At 35.3% G+C, this 16,839-nt stretch overlaps 1 protein-coding gene across 1 annotated transcript in view; it reads left to right on the top strand.

The window, feature by feature from the left end:
* Nucleotides 1-3,802, top strand: part of LOC126886224 (uncharacterized) — a 28,606-nt gene extending 24,804 nt beyond the window's left edge. The window contains exon 2 of the mRNA XM_050653087.1: nt 3,754-3,802. Within this exon, the coding sequence (XP_050509044.1) occupies nt 3,754-3,802 (49 nt within the window). The remainder of the gene's footprint in view (nt 1-3,753) is intronic.
* The last annotated feature ends 13,037 nt before the right edge of the window (nt 3,803-16,839 follow it).

Raw genomic sequence — 16,839 nt, 5'->3', positions numbered from 1 at the left:
ACTAGTACGAGATCTGGTCTATTATGTGCCACTGTTTGGTCTGTGAGCACACTGCGGTCCCAGTATAGCTTGTAGTTGCCATCCTCAAGCATACTCTCAGGAACGTATTGATAATATGGGAGATGGTCCGTTTGGAGAAGTCCCAACTTGTTAGCTATCTCTTGATGGATGATTTTTCCCACTGCGTCATGCCGTTCCTTATATTCAGTTGCAGCAAATGTCTGGCAGCCCCCTGTAATATGTTGGATGGTTTCTTGGGCTTGACATCCATATCGGCATCTGTCGTTTTGAACCTGAGGGTCTTTGACGATATATTTCAGGTAATTTCTGGTTGGTATAACCTGATCCTGAATGGCCAGTAATGAACCCTCCGTTTCAGGGAACATCTTTCCTGATGTCAACCAATAGTTCGACGCTGTATTGTCGACATAGTCTTGGCTGACCTCATTGGGATGTCGCCCGTGCAGAGGTTTACCCATCCAGGCGCGCAGTTTTTCGTCCTTAGTAAGGTGGTTTAAGCGCATTTCTGGTTCCCTCAGTTTGATCGGTGTTGTGTCATCTACTGCGCAAATTGCGCGGTGTAGAGTAGATGTCTCAGCCTGCATCTGAAAATAAGTTCTTAAATTAGCAATTTGTTTATCTAATTGCTCACCAAAATCCATAAGTCCTCTTCCTCCTAAATACCGGGGTAATGTCGTTCGTTCTACTGCACTTTTAGGGTGGTGTTTTTGTGCCTTTGTGAGGTGTGTTCGTACTTTTCGCTGAAGATTTTCTATATCCGTTTTTGTCCACTTAACAATACCAAATGAATAGCCAAGCGCGGAACAAGCGTAGGTGTTTAGTGCCTTAAACAAATTTTTACTGTTAAGCTGTGAACGAAGCAGCTGTTTTACCCTTCTTGTAAACTCAGCAGTTATTATTATTATTATTATTATTATTATTATTATTTCTCTTCTCCCTGGTCCACTCTTTCCAAATACACTTCCCTGAAGGATAATTTGCAACAAGCAATATCTCTGTTAATTATCTCACATTCCTTGTCTATTATAAGTAGGACCTCAACATTAGTTACACGATTTACCCATGAAATTCTTAAGTTGGGTCTGTAACACCACATCTCGAAGGCTTTGAGGTCTCCTAAGAAAGCTTCAGAAAGTGTTTGTTCCTTTACTCCGTATAATAACGTACAGAACGTATAGTATCTGAAGATAGAGATTTTGGTACCAAGTGAAAAATTGTGACTTCTGAGAAGAGACTTTATCTTTGCAAGTGCTAATCTTGCTTTCCTATGAGTTGGCTTATGCTTAATGTTGATACCAAGCTATGTGTAACTGTAGACTCTGTCAATTGGCTATTGGTTAACCAAAAGCCGTATATTTAATATTTCGCGCTTATTGGCTACTATGTTTTATTTTTTTTATACTGAGATCCATTCCATATTCTTTACTTATATCAGATATCCACCATATTACTGTTTGTAACCTATCCAATGTTTATTTGAACTATGTATTTAAATCGCACTTACCCATATGCCTGAAAAAAAAAATGTTTGACCAGTGTGTGTTGCCTGTACTCACTTATGGAGCGGAATCATTAACATTCGCAAAAATGGTAGTAAACAAGATTCGCATAACTCAGAGGGCTATGGAGCGCCAGATGTTGGGTGTCTCCCTGAGGGACGAATCCCAAAAGAAGAAATACGTACTAGAACAAAAAAAAAACGGTCGCCGTCGAAAGAATCGCGTCGCTTAAGTGGAATTGAGCAGGACACGTCACCAGATTGTCAGACAACCGATGCACAAAACGTATTGTCGAGTGAAGGCCACGAGAAGAAGCACTACGGAGCAGAGGACGACCACCAACCAGATGGGCTGACGATCTGAAGCGTGTTATCGGCAACTGGATGCAAGCCGCACAAAACAGAGACATATGGAAAGAGCTGAGGGACACCTATGCCTAGCAGTGGACTTGTACGGGTTGATGACGATGATGATGATGAACCTCTCCAAGATATCTAGACGTATTCCATTGATCAATAGGCCTTCCTGTCAGAGCCGTGTGGTAAATATTTTCGATATGATGCAAGTCTTCGAAATGCCGCCCCTTAAATATTTTTGAAACTTTCCTTTTATTTTTATTAAATGCAACTGCACAAAACGAAAACTTTTATTTTAAAAACAAAACATACTTTTTAATTAATTGAAATATGTATTAACGTTAAATAACATTTACAAAAATTACAACTCTGACTTTAATTTTGGCAATCTCGTCAATCCGATTGGTGTAGTCCTTAGAGTATTAGAGAGTAGAGAATTAGATCTTAGAGTAGAGAATTTTGAAGTGGTAAAATTCTCCCTACTCTAAGGTGTAGTCTAAAGTAGCAGTTAGTGAGGACTATTGAAATGAGTGCTAAATTTTTTAATTTGTCTTATGGAGCATCGTAAATAGTTTTTACTAATTTTTAATTTTAAAAACTTTCCTCACTATCTATCGAGACAGGGAATGTTAATAAAATTCTTAGTGGTACAACTAAATTTGGGTATAAATAAATTAGGTTATTTTGACACAAATAGTCCAAAATCTCTAACGGCTTCATGGATATGGTCTCATTTGGGATATACTATCTACGCAATTCTTCTAGACCAGGGGTCGGCAACCTTTCGGATGGCGGGCCATGTTCAAAATAAAATTTTTTATGCGGGCCGCATATTCAAATGCAGCTTAAATAGTTTTCTTCTTCAGTCTGTTTGCATCCATCCCTGGACAAAGGTGTCCCCATGAGTTCTTCACTTCTCTTTGTTTTGTGTTATTTAGTGCCAGTATCTACCCATTTTTGCTTTGACGTCGTCTAGCCATGGTTTTTCTGGTTTTGCTTTAGTATGACCGGGCTCGTGTGGTCTCCAATGTATAATGTTTCGCGTCCACATTTCATTGCTTTATCATATCCAGTTTCATTTTATTTGCGAAATTTTTCCAATTGCATCTTCCACATTCGACCTGCGTCACACGTCCTTATTTTCGTTTATGTCCTTTCAGCTTAGTCCTAACATAGCTTGTTCGATGGACCTCTGTGTTGATCTTAATCTATATTCATCTTTCATCTATTTTAAGGCATTTATAACGTCCTCGTTAGTAATTTTGGTAGTTCAGATTTTACATTTAATATTTCCATACCGCGGTTTTCTGGATTTCCTATGTTAAACGAGTATAATTCTGTATAAATAGTAATATTCAATAATATTTATTAAATTATTTTTGTCATTTATAGTGCTTCCATTTATATCTGTTATCAGGTGTATTTGTTGTCGGTCTTTCCTATTTAGAGTTTTTAACACTTTCATACTCTTGATTTTCCCTATAATATTTTCGCATTGTTCGGTATTTTAGTCCCCGATGTCTTGTCTTATCCTTTTTTTTATAGCCTTATTAAGTTCCTTAGGTATATTTTAGTGAATTTCGGTCCATCCAACTGTTGTCCTTAAGCGTCTGTTGTCTTTCTGTCTTTAATTTATTATTTTTCATAAGTTTGTTGATTTTTCCTAAAATTACATTAGTGCATTGACGGGCCGCGCAAAAAGCTTCAAAGGGCCGCATGTTGCCGACCCCTGTTCTAGACAATCATTTGTCCCTATATTCGATTCTTTTTCTGTTGGAAGTATTGAATGAAGATTTTACACAATATTTTTCTAACGTTTTATCATCTATTTCCCTCAATTTATAAATATCAAAATTTATTTATTTATGAATTTCTAGAAGCGAAAATCCACCAGTTGACGAATTAATGGCAATATCTACAATATAGATGAATATAATGCGGATAACTTTATTTTAAATTTAAATTCCTCTGATAAAAGATCATCCACAGATTTTTCGTAATCAAACTGACGCTTTTTTCTCCTGGTTCGAATTTCATTTTTAGCTAGAAATTCGGAACTTACATCAAGATTTTCTTCAAGAGCAATTTCATTAGAAAAAATTTTCGTTTGCTCATAGCCAATTTTTCATTTTTAACTTTAATTTTTTCTATAGTCTCTGACAACATTTTTACACAATCTAACGAATTTGTAGTTACATGCTGCAACATCTTCGAGACTAAATTTATATGAAATAACATATCTTTCCAAAAAACTACACCGCATATTTGATAGATAATTTTTAATATTTTTTGCTTATCCTCGTGCTTTGACTTTAGTTTCTGAATCTTTGTCGACTTCTTCTATTATTTCGAATAAGGCATCATAAATTTCACAAAATTAAAATCTTAAAGGTTTTAGAGTTAGTTGTGAAACATGTTTTTTCAGAAGTTCCTAACGCTTTGTAGAACCAGAAAAAAGTGTACAATTCTTGTACCTATAATACAAAAAGGTTGTTGTTTCTGTAGAAGAAGACGCTTTCTTCACTTTTAAAACTAAGTGGCATGCGCAGGGAACGTAAAACGCTCTCGGATATTTTTCAAGTATTCTATTTTGCACACCCTTACTTATTCCTATATTATTTTGATGTATTTTGGTTTTAATGATTATGCCGCCCCCCTTATGATGCCGCCTGATGCGACTGCCTCACCGCATCATAGCACGGCACGGCCCTGCTTGCTGTAGTGCTTGCTCAAAAATAGGTATGTTTAGAGAACATGGTAAATAACAACGGGAACCAAACGCATCCTCCATCTGTGCAGGTTTCCCAGTTTTGGTTGACTTCTTCTTTAAGTGCCATCTGCGCGACAGAGGAAGGCAATCATCATAGCTATTATGACTTTAGAAGGATGCTCTGAAAAGTTCATTTGATGTACATCCGTACCATTTTCTTAAGTTGCGCATCCACGATATTCTGCGTTTTCCTATGCTTCTTTTTCCTTAAATAATTCCCTCTATAATGCGTTGGAGTAAGTTGTATCTCTCTCCACCTGTAATATGTCCGAGATATTTCAATTTTCTGGTTTTCGTTGTATCTAAGTCTTCCATTTCTTTATTCACCTTTCTCAGAACCTCTTTGTTTGTGACGTGTTCTATCTATCCTATTTTTAGAATTATTCTATACACCCACAACTTGAATGATTCCAGTTTTTTCATTGATGCCGCATTCAAGGTCCAAGCTTCCATTCCGTAGCACCTAGCCAACCTTACTCTTAGCTCTAACTTTAGACCTCTTGTGCAGAGCCCTTTTCTCATTTTAGTAAAATTCGCTCTAGCCTTTTATATTCTAATTTTAATCTCCTGGAATTAATTATTCGTGGAGTTGATCATTGTTCCAAGATATTAACCAAGTTTTGGTTGTAATATAATTTAAATATGATTTTCATCAGTCTCTATCATGAAGTCTCTATCATAAAAGATCATCTTCTTTCAAGATGGTTATAAGTTTATAATGTTTTACTCCATTAAATGCCTCTTTGTGGTCGATAAAACAAATATATACGTCACAGTTGACATCTCTGCACCTCTGCACCTCTGCAGCCTACCGGGTGCCTCCTTATCGAGGAATCCCAATTATGCACATGGAACTTTTTCTTCGCAGTTCTTACTTTTTTATGTGTATAACTTTTAAAAACATTTTAGGTGGCTCATTGGGCTAATTATTATTCTGTAGTTTTCACATGTTTTTTGCATTTAATTATTTGCTACAGTTACGAATGTCGACTTTAACCAGCTTTGGGTTATATCCAGGTAGTTTTTTAATTTTATTTGTTTATATACTCACCGGCGGAGAAAACGGGCACCCCAAAAAATGGGTCATTTTTAATGTCTTGTATTTCCTAAACCTGATGTCCGATTTAAGTAATTTTTTTAAAATGTTATAGCCTTAATCTTTATCAATATCGCTGTAATAATATTGTTGCTAGACAGGTACATTGTCATTGTATACAGGGTGTACAAATCAAATTGTGTTTTTTTTCTCAAACTTTGGAACACCCTGTGGAATGTTCTAGCTTTTATAAAATACTAAAATTAAAACCCAACTATAGCCACAGATTTTCTTAACATTCTGTTTTTTTATTCATTCGCTTATGTTGGATAATAAAAAAGTTAGGCACTTTAACAACTACCCCTGTTTTTCGTCAATACAGGGTGTTTTTTAATAAGTACGGCAAGCTTTAAGGGGTAATTCTGCATGATAAAATAATGACAGTTTGCTTTATAAACTTATGCCCGCAAATACTTCGTTTCTGAGATAGGGGGTGTTGAAATTGTTCTTACAAACTGACGATTTATTTATTTCTCTAAAACGGTTTGTGATATGCAAATGAAATTTGGTAGATTTTAAGAGCTAGTTTTTGCGCATTTTTTGGCATACAATTGAGAATTTTATATTCACCATTGGCAAGCATACGGGATATATCTAAAATATTTATACCCGTATGCACGCCAATGGTAAATATAAAATTCTTAATTGTATGCCAAAAAATGCGCAATAACTACCTCTTAAAATCTACCAAATTTCATTTGCATATCACAAACCGTTTTAGAGAAATAAATAAATCGTCAGTTTGTAAGAACAATTTCAACACCCCCTATCTCGGAAACGAAGCATTTGCGGGCATACGTTTATAAAGCAAACTGTCATTATTTTATCATGCAGAATTACCCCTTAAAGTTTGCCGTACTTATTTAAAAACACCCAGTATTAACGAAAAACAGGGGTAGTTGTTAAAGTGCTTAACTTTTTTATTATCCAACATAAGCGAATGAATAAAAAAAAAGAATGTTAAGAAAACCTGAGGCTATAGTTTGGTTATAATTTCAGTGTTTTATAAAAGCTAGAACATTCCACAGGGTGTTCCAAAATTTGAGAAAAAAACACAGTTTGATTCGTACACCCTGTATACAATGACAATGTACCTGTCTAGCAACAATATTATTACAGCGATATTGATAAAGAATAAGGCTATAACATATTAAAAAAATTACTTAAATCGGACATCAGGTTTAGGAAATACAAGACATTAAAAATGACACATTTTTTGGGGTGCCCGTTTTCTCTGCCGGTGAGTGTATATATTATTTCCCATAATATAATAAAAATTTATTTAAATAATACATTTATTGATTTAATTTAAAAGATTGCAAATTACACATGTAAATGAAAATGAACCACATGGTTGCGTAGCCAATTATTAATGAACCATTCTATATAACAGAATGTTATATTTCTTGTTATTTTATTACTTAAGGCCTAATCAAAAAGTTAATAATCAACGACCTGTTTCCAGAAACAACAAATTATCATGATCTAATGCTCAACATTTTTTCACAACTTCTAATAACCCAATTAAAATTCATTGTGTTCATCATCACTATAATCTAAAGCCCTAATTTATGTAGATATCGTTGATATTATTTCCCCAAACCTGTCATTACTACCGTACGCACACAAACTTTTCCGAAATTTAACAAATAATGGTATTAAAATAAATGGCTTTGTTATAATTAACATCCGGTACAGGTAGTTGTTGAAGTGAGTTGTAGCACGAACAAATAAGTTCCCTAGTTTTGAAAGGCCCCGCCTGCATCCTGCTAATGTGGTTTTGGCCTCCATTAGCTCGTAAAAACATGGTCGATATTGCTGTTATAACATAGATTTTCAGATTTCTAGATAAGTAATATTATAATATCAATTTGGCTCTACAAGAGGTAGATAAACTCTGATTAAATTAACATGTATAACCTAGTTTATTTCGGAAACAAAGAATTCGATATGAGAAGACTAAAAGAAACAAAAGAGTGGCACGGATTGTTTTAGAGAAGCTACGTCACATGAAGCAAACGTATCTTCTTCTTCTTCTAGTGCCGACTCCATACTCCATTAATGAAGGTTGCTATAACCATGGTTAGTTTTTCTCTATCTTCAGCTTTTCTTAAAAGCGTCTGTGTGTCTGTCAGAATTTACCCTTCAGAATTAGCTGCACCAACTCGTACTTATCATTTCTACTTATCATTTGCGCGGGCTCTTAGAGCCCGCGCAAACTGCAGACTTTTTAGTCGGCCGATAGTTTGATCGGGTTGGGCTGTTAGTGCGCACACCGAGCCAACTAAACAGCCGGATTGGTGAAGGGGCGCAGACTAGCAACAACTATCGGCCAACTATTCTCGAACGATTAATAGTTCGTATTTGACTGTCGAAGTGAGTGGTTGCATAATGAGAAAATTGTCCAGAAATGTGATTATTGCTCTCATACAACGGAGGAGGAAAATTAAGAAAGGATTCCGAGAGTATTGGGTGCATCCAATTTGCAAGATAATATCTAATAATAAAACAAACATACAAATAAGCATACATTTGGGAAATGTGCCGATAGAAAGGGTTGGACAAATACAAATACCTAGGAACCTGAACGACAGAAACGACCAAACGACAGAAATAATAAACGACCAGGATAAGAATACCAAGAAATGTGTTTGTAAAAATGAAAACAATTCTCTGCAACAAAGACCTTAGATTAGAACTGACAGTAAGAGCTTTGAGATGTTACGTGTTCTCGATACTGCAATATGGACTTGAATGCTGGACATTGAAGCAAGAACACGTAAATAAGCTACAGTCATTTGAAATGGGGTGTTACAGAAGGATGCTTAGAATAGCATGCATACAGAAGGAAAGGAACACGGAAGTATTGCGAGAAATGGGCAAAGAATACGAATTAATAAACACAATAAAAATAAGAAAGTTACAATATCTGGGACACGTAATGAGGGGACAGCGATATGAAATGCTAAGATTGATAATGCAGGGAAAGGTAAGAGGCTGAAGGAGTGTAGGAAGAAGAAGAGTGTCGTGGTTGAAGAATTTAAGGGACTGGTTTAAATGTAGTTCGATAGAACTATTTAGAGCAGCGGTAAATAGAGTAAAGATAGTGATGATGCTATCCAACCTCCGATTAGGAGACGGCACTTAAAGAAGAAGAAGGAGCCAACTTCAGTAGACCTACCGAAAGTTCAGTAGCCCTGGCAACACTGCCCTAAACCATCTCTCTATTAAATGAAGTAAAAGACACGTACTCTCAATCATTTATTGTAACTTCCGACGACCGGTTTCGCTCTCTAAACTATGCAGAGCATCTTCAGGTCAACCGTTACAAGTCACTAAATGATTCGGATACAAGGAGCTACTACCCCAGTATTCACTAACATGATGTTATTGCTTAAGTTATGCTAACGGGATATGGTCGAATAGACGGAGAATGTTACAAAGGTAAACAAGTTTATGGGATTTGGGAATTCTTGAGGGTGAAGAGATAGTTGTTGAGAGACAACCAACAAATCTGTGCCCGTGATTGTGTTTGTGAAGTAAACTTTAGTGAATGTCATATATAGAATTTTTTTAAAAAATTTGATGGTTTTAATGGTTTTAAAGATTTTTATTTCTATTTATTAAAAGATTTTGTTTTTATTTATATTTATTAAAAGACTTCTATTTATTAATGTATGTGTTAATGTAAGATTGACAACGTTTGGATCAAGACGGGTAGAATGTGTATTATGTATGTTAGATGTGGATGTGCAGCTGTAACCTAAATTGTTAAGGTCAGTACTTCTAGATGTTTTAATGAAAGGAGTAGTGGTCGTGTAAGGGAAGACCAATCAGAAAGCTTAAAAAGTTGTAGCTATAATATTAAATTAGCAGTCATATAATAAAAACAGTAATAAATGTGAATTGATAGACAACAATGTAGGTACATGGAACTGAGATATAAATTAAAGGGTGGAGAAATATAGTAGAAAGAAAGATAGGAAGTAAAATTCAGTTGAAAGTAATTGATTGTAAATTGAGACTATGTCTTAGTGATATAAGCAGTGAAGAAATATTAATAAACTATTGAATTAAATAAAAGAAATGAATAGTAATAAATTATATTTTGGGGGTATACCTACATTGTATTTTAAAAAATTCGTCAATAAATAAATAAGTAAATTCACATCAAAATTAAATTAAAACAAAACACACAGGACACAAGACGATACAACATATAATGTGAGCATTTAAGATTGGCCAGGAGCACTGCATTTAATTTATTTAACTGTATACTGTATATATACGAATCTGCGAAGAATAAGTATGCCCAACGCAATTTGGTTTTATGAAAGGTTTAGGAACAAGAAAAGCCCTGTTCAGTATTCAAGTTTTCTTCTAGCGTTATCGGGATATGAACTGTAGTATATACGCTTGTTTCATGGATTACCAAAAAGGCGTTTGACACAATACAACACAACAAAATGATGGAAGTTTTACAAGATGCGGGAATTGACGGCAAAGATTTACCTATAATTAAGAATTTATATTGGAATCAGTCAGCTTCCGTTCAAAGTTAATAATGAAATAACAGATGATATAAAAATACTTCGATGAGTCAGACAAGAATTTATATTCAGAGGCAATTTTCCAAGAAGCCCTAGAACAAATGGAAGCAGGAATCCGCTTAAACGGCGAACTATTAAACAATTTTAGACATGCCGATGATACCGTTATCTTTGCACAATGGGTACAACTTTTAATTTTGGGAAAAACTGGGAACTTTGGGAACAATGGGTACAACTTTACACAATGGGAACAAAGTAGCAGAGGTTAGTAGCAAATATGGACTAAAAATTAACACTTCTACACGAAAGAAAGAATTGAGAGGGTACAGTTTACCATCAACCAAAAAGTAGTAGAACGTACTACTACACGTACCTTGGCACTACATTAAATGAGCAATAGGTCCACTCCCAAAAAATAAAAGCTAGAATAGAAAAGGCAAGGGCAGCGTTCATCCTAAAAGGTATCCGAATATCTTCCAAGAATATGCGTTCTCTTCTCTATATCAGGAAATTTACTACCAACGTTTCTATCACTGAATATATCACCAAGTACAGGGCAACCTATCTTAAACTTATAAAATCAGCTAAAAAAGACTACTACCATAACCGTTTGGGAAGCTCAAAAAGTGTTGCAAAAGAAACTTGGTCCATAATAAACGATCTTCGAAATAAAACCCACACTGCTAAAACAATTTCCCTTCCAGACCCTGAAAATCTAAATGAATACTTTGTTAATGTGAGTAAAAATATTACATCAACTATTTTGCCACAACAAGATCCCATTGCTTATCTCCCTAATTCAAGAAAGGTCTCGAATTCATTCTTTATAAAATCAGTCGATAAATCTGAACTGATCCAAACAATCAATAGTATCAAAAGTACTGATGGTCTATCGATAAAAATTTTTTCTAATCTCCCAGAAAATGTGTTAGAAGTCCTCATCTCACTAATTAATGATTCCTTTGAGAAAGGTAAATTTCCAGAGTGCCTGAAGACAGCCATCATTATTCCTCTTCATAAGGGTGGTGAAATATCTAATACCTGCAATTATAGACCTATTCCACTACTACCGGTACTCTCCAAAATTATTGAGAGACTCATAAAAGCCCGACTTATGTCCTTTCTAGTTGAAAACAACATTTTATCACAAAATCAGTTCGGCTTTTTAAATAATAAATGCACCACTGATGCCATCTTTTCTGTACTACATGAGGTTTATCAAGCACTGAACAATAATCTTCACACTGCCACCGTTTTTTGTGACTACGCCAAAGCTTTTGATTGTGTAAATCATAACATTTTGATAAGAAAACTAAATTTCTACGGAATTCGAGGTATTTCTTTAGATTGGTTCCAATCTTACTTGGATGATAGGAAACAACTGGTTAGAGCAAATGATACAGACTCTAGTCTCAAAAACATTGTATGTGGGGTACCTCAAGGTTCAGTATTGGGTCCTCTACTTTTCCTTATCTTTATTAATGACATCACTAGTTTAAAAATCGATGGAAAAATCTTTCTTTTTGCTGATGATACCAGTATCACTTGGAGCAACTCAAATATTGCAACTCTTCATGCTACTATAACTTCTGATCTACTTACAATAAAAACCTGGTCTGACTCTAATTTACTCTCGTTTAACGTAGATAAAACAGTAGCATTGTCTTATAAATGAGTCCTTCAACCCTTACCTCTTAATAACAGCCAGATCAGTACCGTTGATTCTGTGAAATTTCTTGGTATTTTTTTAGACAGCAACCTTAAATGGTCCCACCATATCGATTTGTTAAGGAAGAAACTATCCTCAGCTTGCTATGCTATAAGATCTGTTTCGAATGAACTCAATTTAGCATCTTCCAAAATAACATATTTTTCTTTGTTCGAGTCACATCTTCGTTATGGTCTTCCTTTTGGGGTTCTGGTACAGCTGCCCAATTCGATGTTATTTTCAAATTACAAAAAAGAGCAATTAGACATCTGTTTGGCCTCAGAAGAACAACACATTGCAGAAGTTACTTCAAAGATCACAGAATTTTAACCCTTCCATCTTTGTATATTTTAGAAACTGTGTGCTTAATTCGTAAACATCTACATGTCTTTCCACCAAGACCTAATCATGACTACTTCACGAGAAATTCTACGTTTGACGTCTATATGCCGACCCCGTCCTCTGAGTTAGTAAAAAAATCTATATTATATTCCGCAAAAAAACTTTACAACCATCTCCCTCTACAACTTAAATCTGCAGCATCTTTCCCCAAATTCCGTAAACTGACAAAAGCCTACCTATCTGAAAGACCATATTATTCAGTAGAAGATTTTCTTAATCAATAACTAAGAAATTACAGTACCCTTTGCACAAGTAGTATTTTTATTATCATTTTTTTTTTGTCTATATTTGGGTGTCATATGCAGCAGCTTAACTTTTAAACTTATTAATTACTAGGTAGACTATGCATTTGCAATTTACTTAAATTTTGCAATTGACTATACCTCGTCCAATTTACTTACCGTTGCACGTCATCCGCGCCATAGCCTGTGACACGATACCAACTCGAAATATTTAGGCGGTGAGTGTGTTCTTTTTTAGAATCAAAATTATTCTAAAGGGGACCACACCTACCGCCTAGATATTTCGTGTTGGTATCGTGTCACAGGCTATGGCGCGGATGACGTGCAACGGTAAGTAAATTGGACGAGGTATACTTCTGTTTAACTTCATTATTATTGTTATTATTGTAAATATATTGACGATTTATGTAATTTTAGTAAATTGGATTGTTATTGTTTTGTTGTCTTGACTTTTTATAAGCTTTGTCGATAAAATTGTACAATTTTTCATGACAATAAAGCATATTTCTATTCTATTCTATTCTATCCTACTTCTCTACTAGCAGTTCAAGCTACTTCTTAAGATAATTCTTAATAGAATCAAGCAGAAATGCGAAGAGACAATGGGAAACAAACAATTCGGTTTCAGATATGGATTGGGAAAAAGGGAAGCTTTGTTCTCAATGTTAACATTACTTCAACGATCATGGGAAATACAGAAACCAATTTACGTCTGCTTTATAGATTTTGAGAAGGCGTTTGACAGAGTTCATCATGATAGGTTGTTTGAATATCTAGAAATGATTGGACTATATGATAAAGATCTGAGACTTTTACAACATCTATATTGGAATCAAGAAGTTTCTATTCTGGGAGACGTCAAAGAAACAGACAAAATTTGCATTCAAAGAGGTGTCAGACAGGGTTGTGTGTTATCTCCAACTTTGTTTAACGTATACTCAGAAATAATTTTTAATGAAGCCTTGGAAGGACAATGTGGAGTTCGAATCGGAGGAGAAACTATTAACAACATCAGATATGCAGACGACACCGCGATCATGGCTGAAAATATCGAAGATCTTCAATTCCTTATATATCGAGTCACTACAGAATGCTCCAATAACGGACTTAACATAAATGCAACAAAGACAAAGTTACTTGTGGTTAGTAAACAATACGTCGGCCCTATGCAACTAATTGTCAGTGATGAACCAATAACAAAAGTTAACCATTTTAAATACCTAGGATGTTGGATAAACGAGACACTAAATCCGGATGAAGAAATTAAAACTCGTATAGAAATTGCAAGTGGAGCATTTATGAAACTTAGATCTATTCTGAGCAACTCTCAGCTGAACTTACAACTAAGAATCAAGTTCCTAAACTGTTATGTGTATCCTGTATTACCATATGGATGTGAAACCTGGATCATGACGGTTAACATGATGAACAAATTAGAAGCCTTTGAGATGTGGTCGTATCGTAGAATGCTCAGAATATCTTGGGTTCAACGCATTTCAAACAGAGAAGTCTTAAGCAGAGTAGGTCAAGGCGAAGGTGATTTAACCAAGATGATAAAAAAGAGAAAACTTAGTATCTGGGGCATATAATGAGAGGTAGCAGATACAGGATGCTGCAGTTAATACTCAATGGAAAGATCATGGTTCATGAAAACCTTTGTCAATGGACTGGCTTATTAGCAGATCAATTGTTACATGCCGCACAATGGCGCACAAGATCGAGAACGATATCGGCAAATTGTTATGGAAGCTACCCACGCCTAAAAATTTGGGCACTGTACTTAAAGAAGAAGAAGAGCGTTCATCCAAATGTCCAAGCTGTTCAAATCACACAATTTGAATTTAGAACTGAAACTCAGACTCCTCCGATGTTATATACTCTCCAAATTATTATACAGAGTAGAGTCTTGGACTCTAACGGAAGCAACAACGAAGCGACTGGAAGCGTTCGAAATGTAGACGTATAGAAGAATTCTTAAGACATCATGGATGGACAAAATATCAAATACCAAGATACTCCAAAAGCTTAACAAAGAGAAGGAAATAATGTGCACGGTGAAAAGAAGAAAATTAGAATATTTCGGCCAGATCACAAGAAATGAAATCAAATATAACCAGTTAAAATGCATTTTGCAGGGAAAGGTTAATGGTAAAAGAAGTGTCGGAATAAGAAGAATATCTTGGCTCAGGAAATTGAGGACCTGGTTTGCGACATCCACTACAGGACTTTTCAAGGGAGCAGCTAATAAGATTATCATTGCCAGAACGATTGCCAACATTCATAACGGATACACCATAAGAAGAATAATAATTTCAAAAAGCCACATCTCAAGAGCTTTAAAATCTTTCTCATTAGGTCAATATTAACAGTCCAAGCTTCGGCTAGATTGAATCTTTGGTTACTCGGAAATGTCCTCATCTTCAGAAAGCCTGTTCTTGCTTGCTTTATTATTGATCGAATTTCTGATTTTTTAGGATTTAGTAATCTTCATATGGGCAAGTCCGATTTAAATACATAGTTAAGTTGCCCATATGCCTCAAAAGAAAAATCTTTGACCAATGTGTGTTGCCTGTACTCACTTATGGAGCCGAAACATTAACACTAACAAAAAAGGTAGTGAAAAAGATTCGCGTAACGAATGACAACAAATAGAGTAGTAAGGACGGCGACGGCGAGAGACGGTTCCTCAATAGGAAGACGATCAGTGGGAAAACCACGAAAACGATGGAATGACAACTTACTGGAGGAACATTGAAAACAGACAGAGTAATGTCTATATAAAAAGAAGAATAAGAAGACATCTCTTATGTATGTTGAATTTCTAATAATTTTTTCAGTAATTCTAGATGTTAATTAACAAGAAAAAATAAATTTCAATCCTAGATAAAGAATCGTAAGATAAAATGTTATGCATATAAAAAGACCACTTAGTAATCTGTCGCTTGTACTAAAACTTTAATATCTTAATAACTTTAATGCATATAAAATGGTTTTGCCCACATATATAAAGCATCATCCTCCAAACATGTCTCTGCGTGACAGATTCAATTAGATGTTAATTACTTTTGAAAGAGTTAATAACAGATATAAAATTAAAATTTCAGTTCATTTGTATCATGCTCAAATAAACGAATTCAAATGGCTTCACTCTTAATTTAAACCCTTCTCCGAAACTCACTTTTCACAGACACGCAAAGCAAAACAATAAAATTGAAGACATTGAACGCTAAGACGCCATTATGACACTCCTCTTTTGATAGAGGTTTGCTTGTATTTTAGGCGGTATTTTGGAACTTCACAGCGTAGTCATTATCATCATCATTCAACCCAGATCTATCCACTGCTGGATATAGGTCCTCCTCAGTCTTTTCCATGTATTCCAGTTTTGTGCTGTTTGCATCCAATTTTTGTCGATCAGTTTTATGTCATTGTAACGATGTGATGCCACGACAAGCGACGAGCTGCTCTACCAAAGACGACGGGAGGAGTGTCAGCGTTGGCGCATAGCACCGCTGGGGGAAACCGAAGGAAAGGGCATCGAGAGCATATTTAAGGCGAGCTAGGAGAATGAGAAAATCAGTCATTGCTAGCGTGTTGAACTAACAATGACTCGACAGCTGCTGCTAGCGTGTTGAACTAGCATTAGCTGGCTTGGCAAAGATGCACCGTATGTGAGGTGGGACTATGCCTAGGTGGACGCCTCAGTAGTGACGTGGGTCTTGCAATGATCGTTATCGCAGTAGGCGGTAGTAGCGAGGAATGATCTCCGGATCGAAATATAGGGCTATGTTGATTTAACGTAGCGAGATTATTATTGTATATAAATATACTGTTTATCGTATTATTTTAATGTTGCTATTATGATCAGCCAACTGTAATAAAGTTTAATATTGTTTTTCCTTTGCAGAAGACGGAATTATATTTTATTTTATTTGTTTTAAACTGTGTATAATTATCAGTAGTAATTGCACAAGAGCTCTGAAATTATTGAATTTTTCCCGAGTGACACTTTGACAGTTTTAATTTCACGAGCCGAAGGCGAGTGAAATTATGTCAAAGTGTCACGAGAGCAAAAATTTTATATTAATTTCAGAGGTCGAGTGCAATTTGTTGCGATTATTTCATGAATAAAACTGTTCAAAACCAAAATTTTATTGTAATTTATTTATGTAAGTACCATTAAACACACAGTTTT

The sequence above is a fragment of the Diabrotica virgifera genome, chromosome 6, assembly GCF_917563875.1.
Source record: "Diabrotica virgifera virgifera chromosome 6, PGI_DIABVI_V3a".
In the NCBI taxonomy this organism is placed as follows: Eukaryota; Metazoa; Arthropoda; class Insecta; order Coleoptera; family Chrysomelidae; genus Diabrotica; species Diabrotica virgifera.
This window is presented reverse-complemented; position numbering and strand designations above follow the sequence as displayed.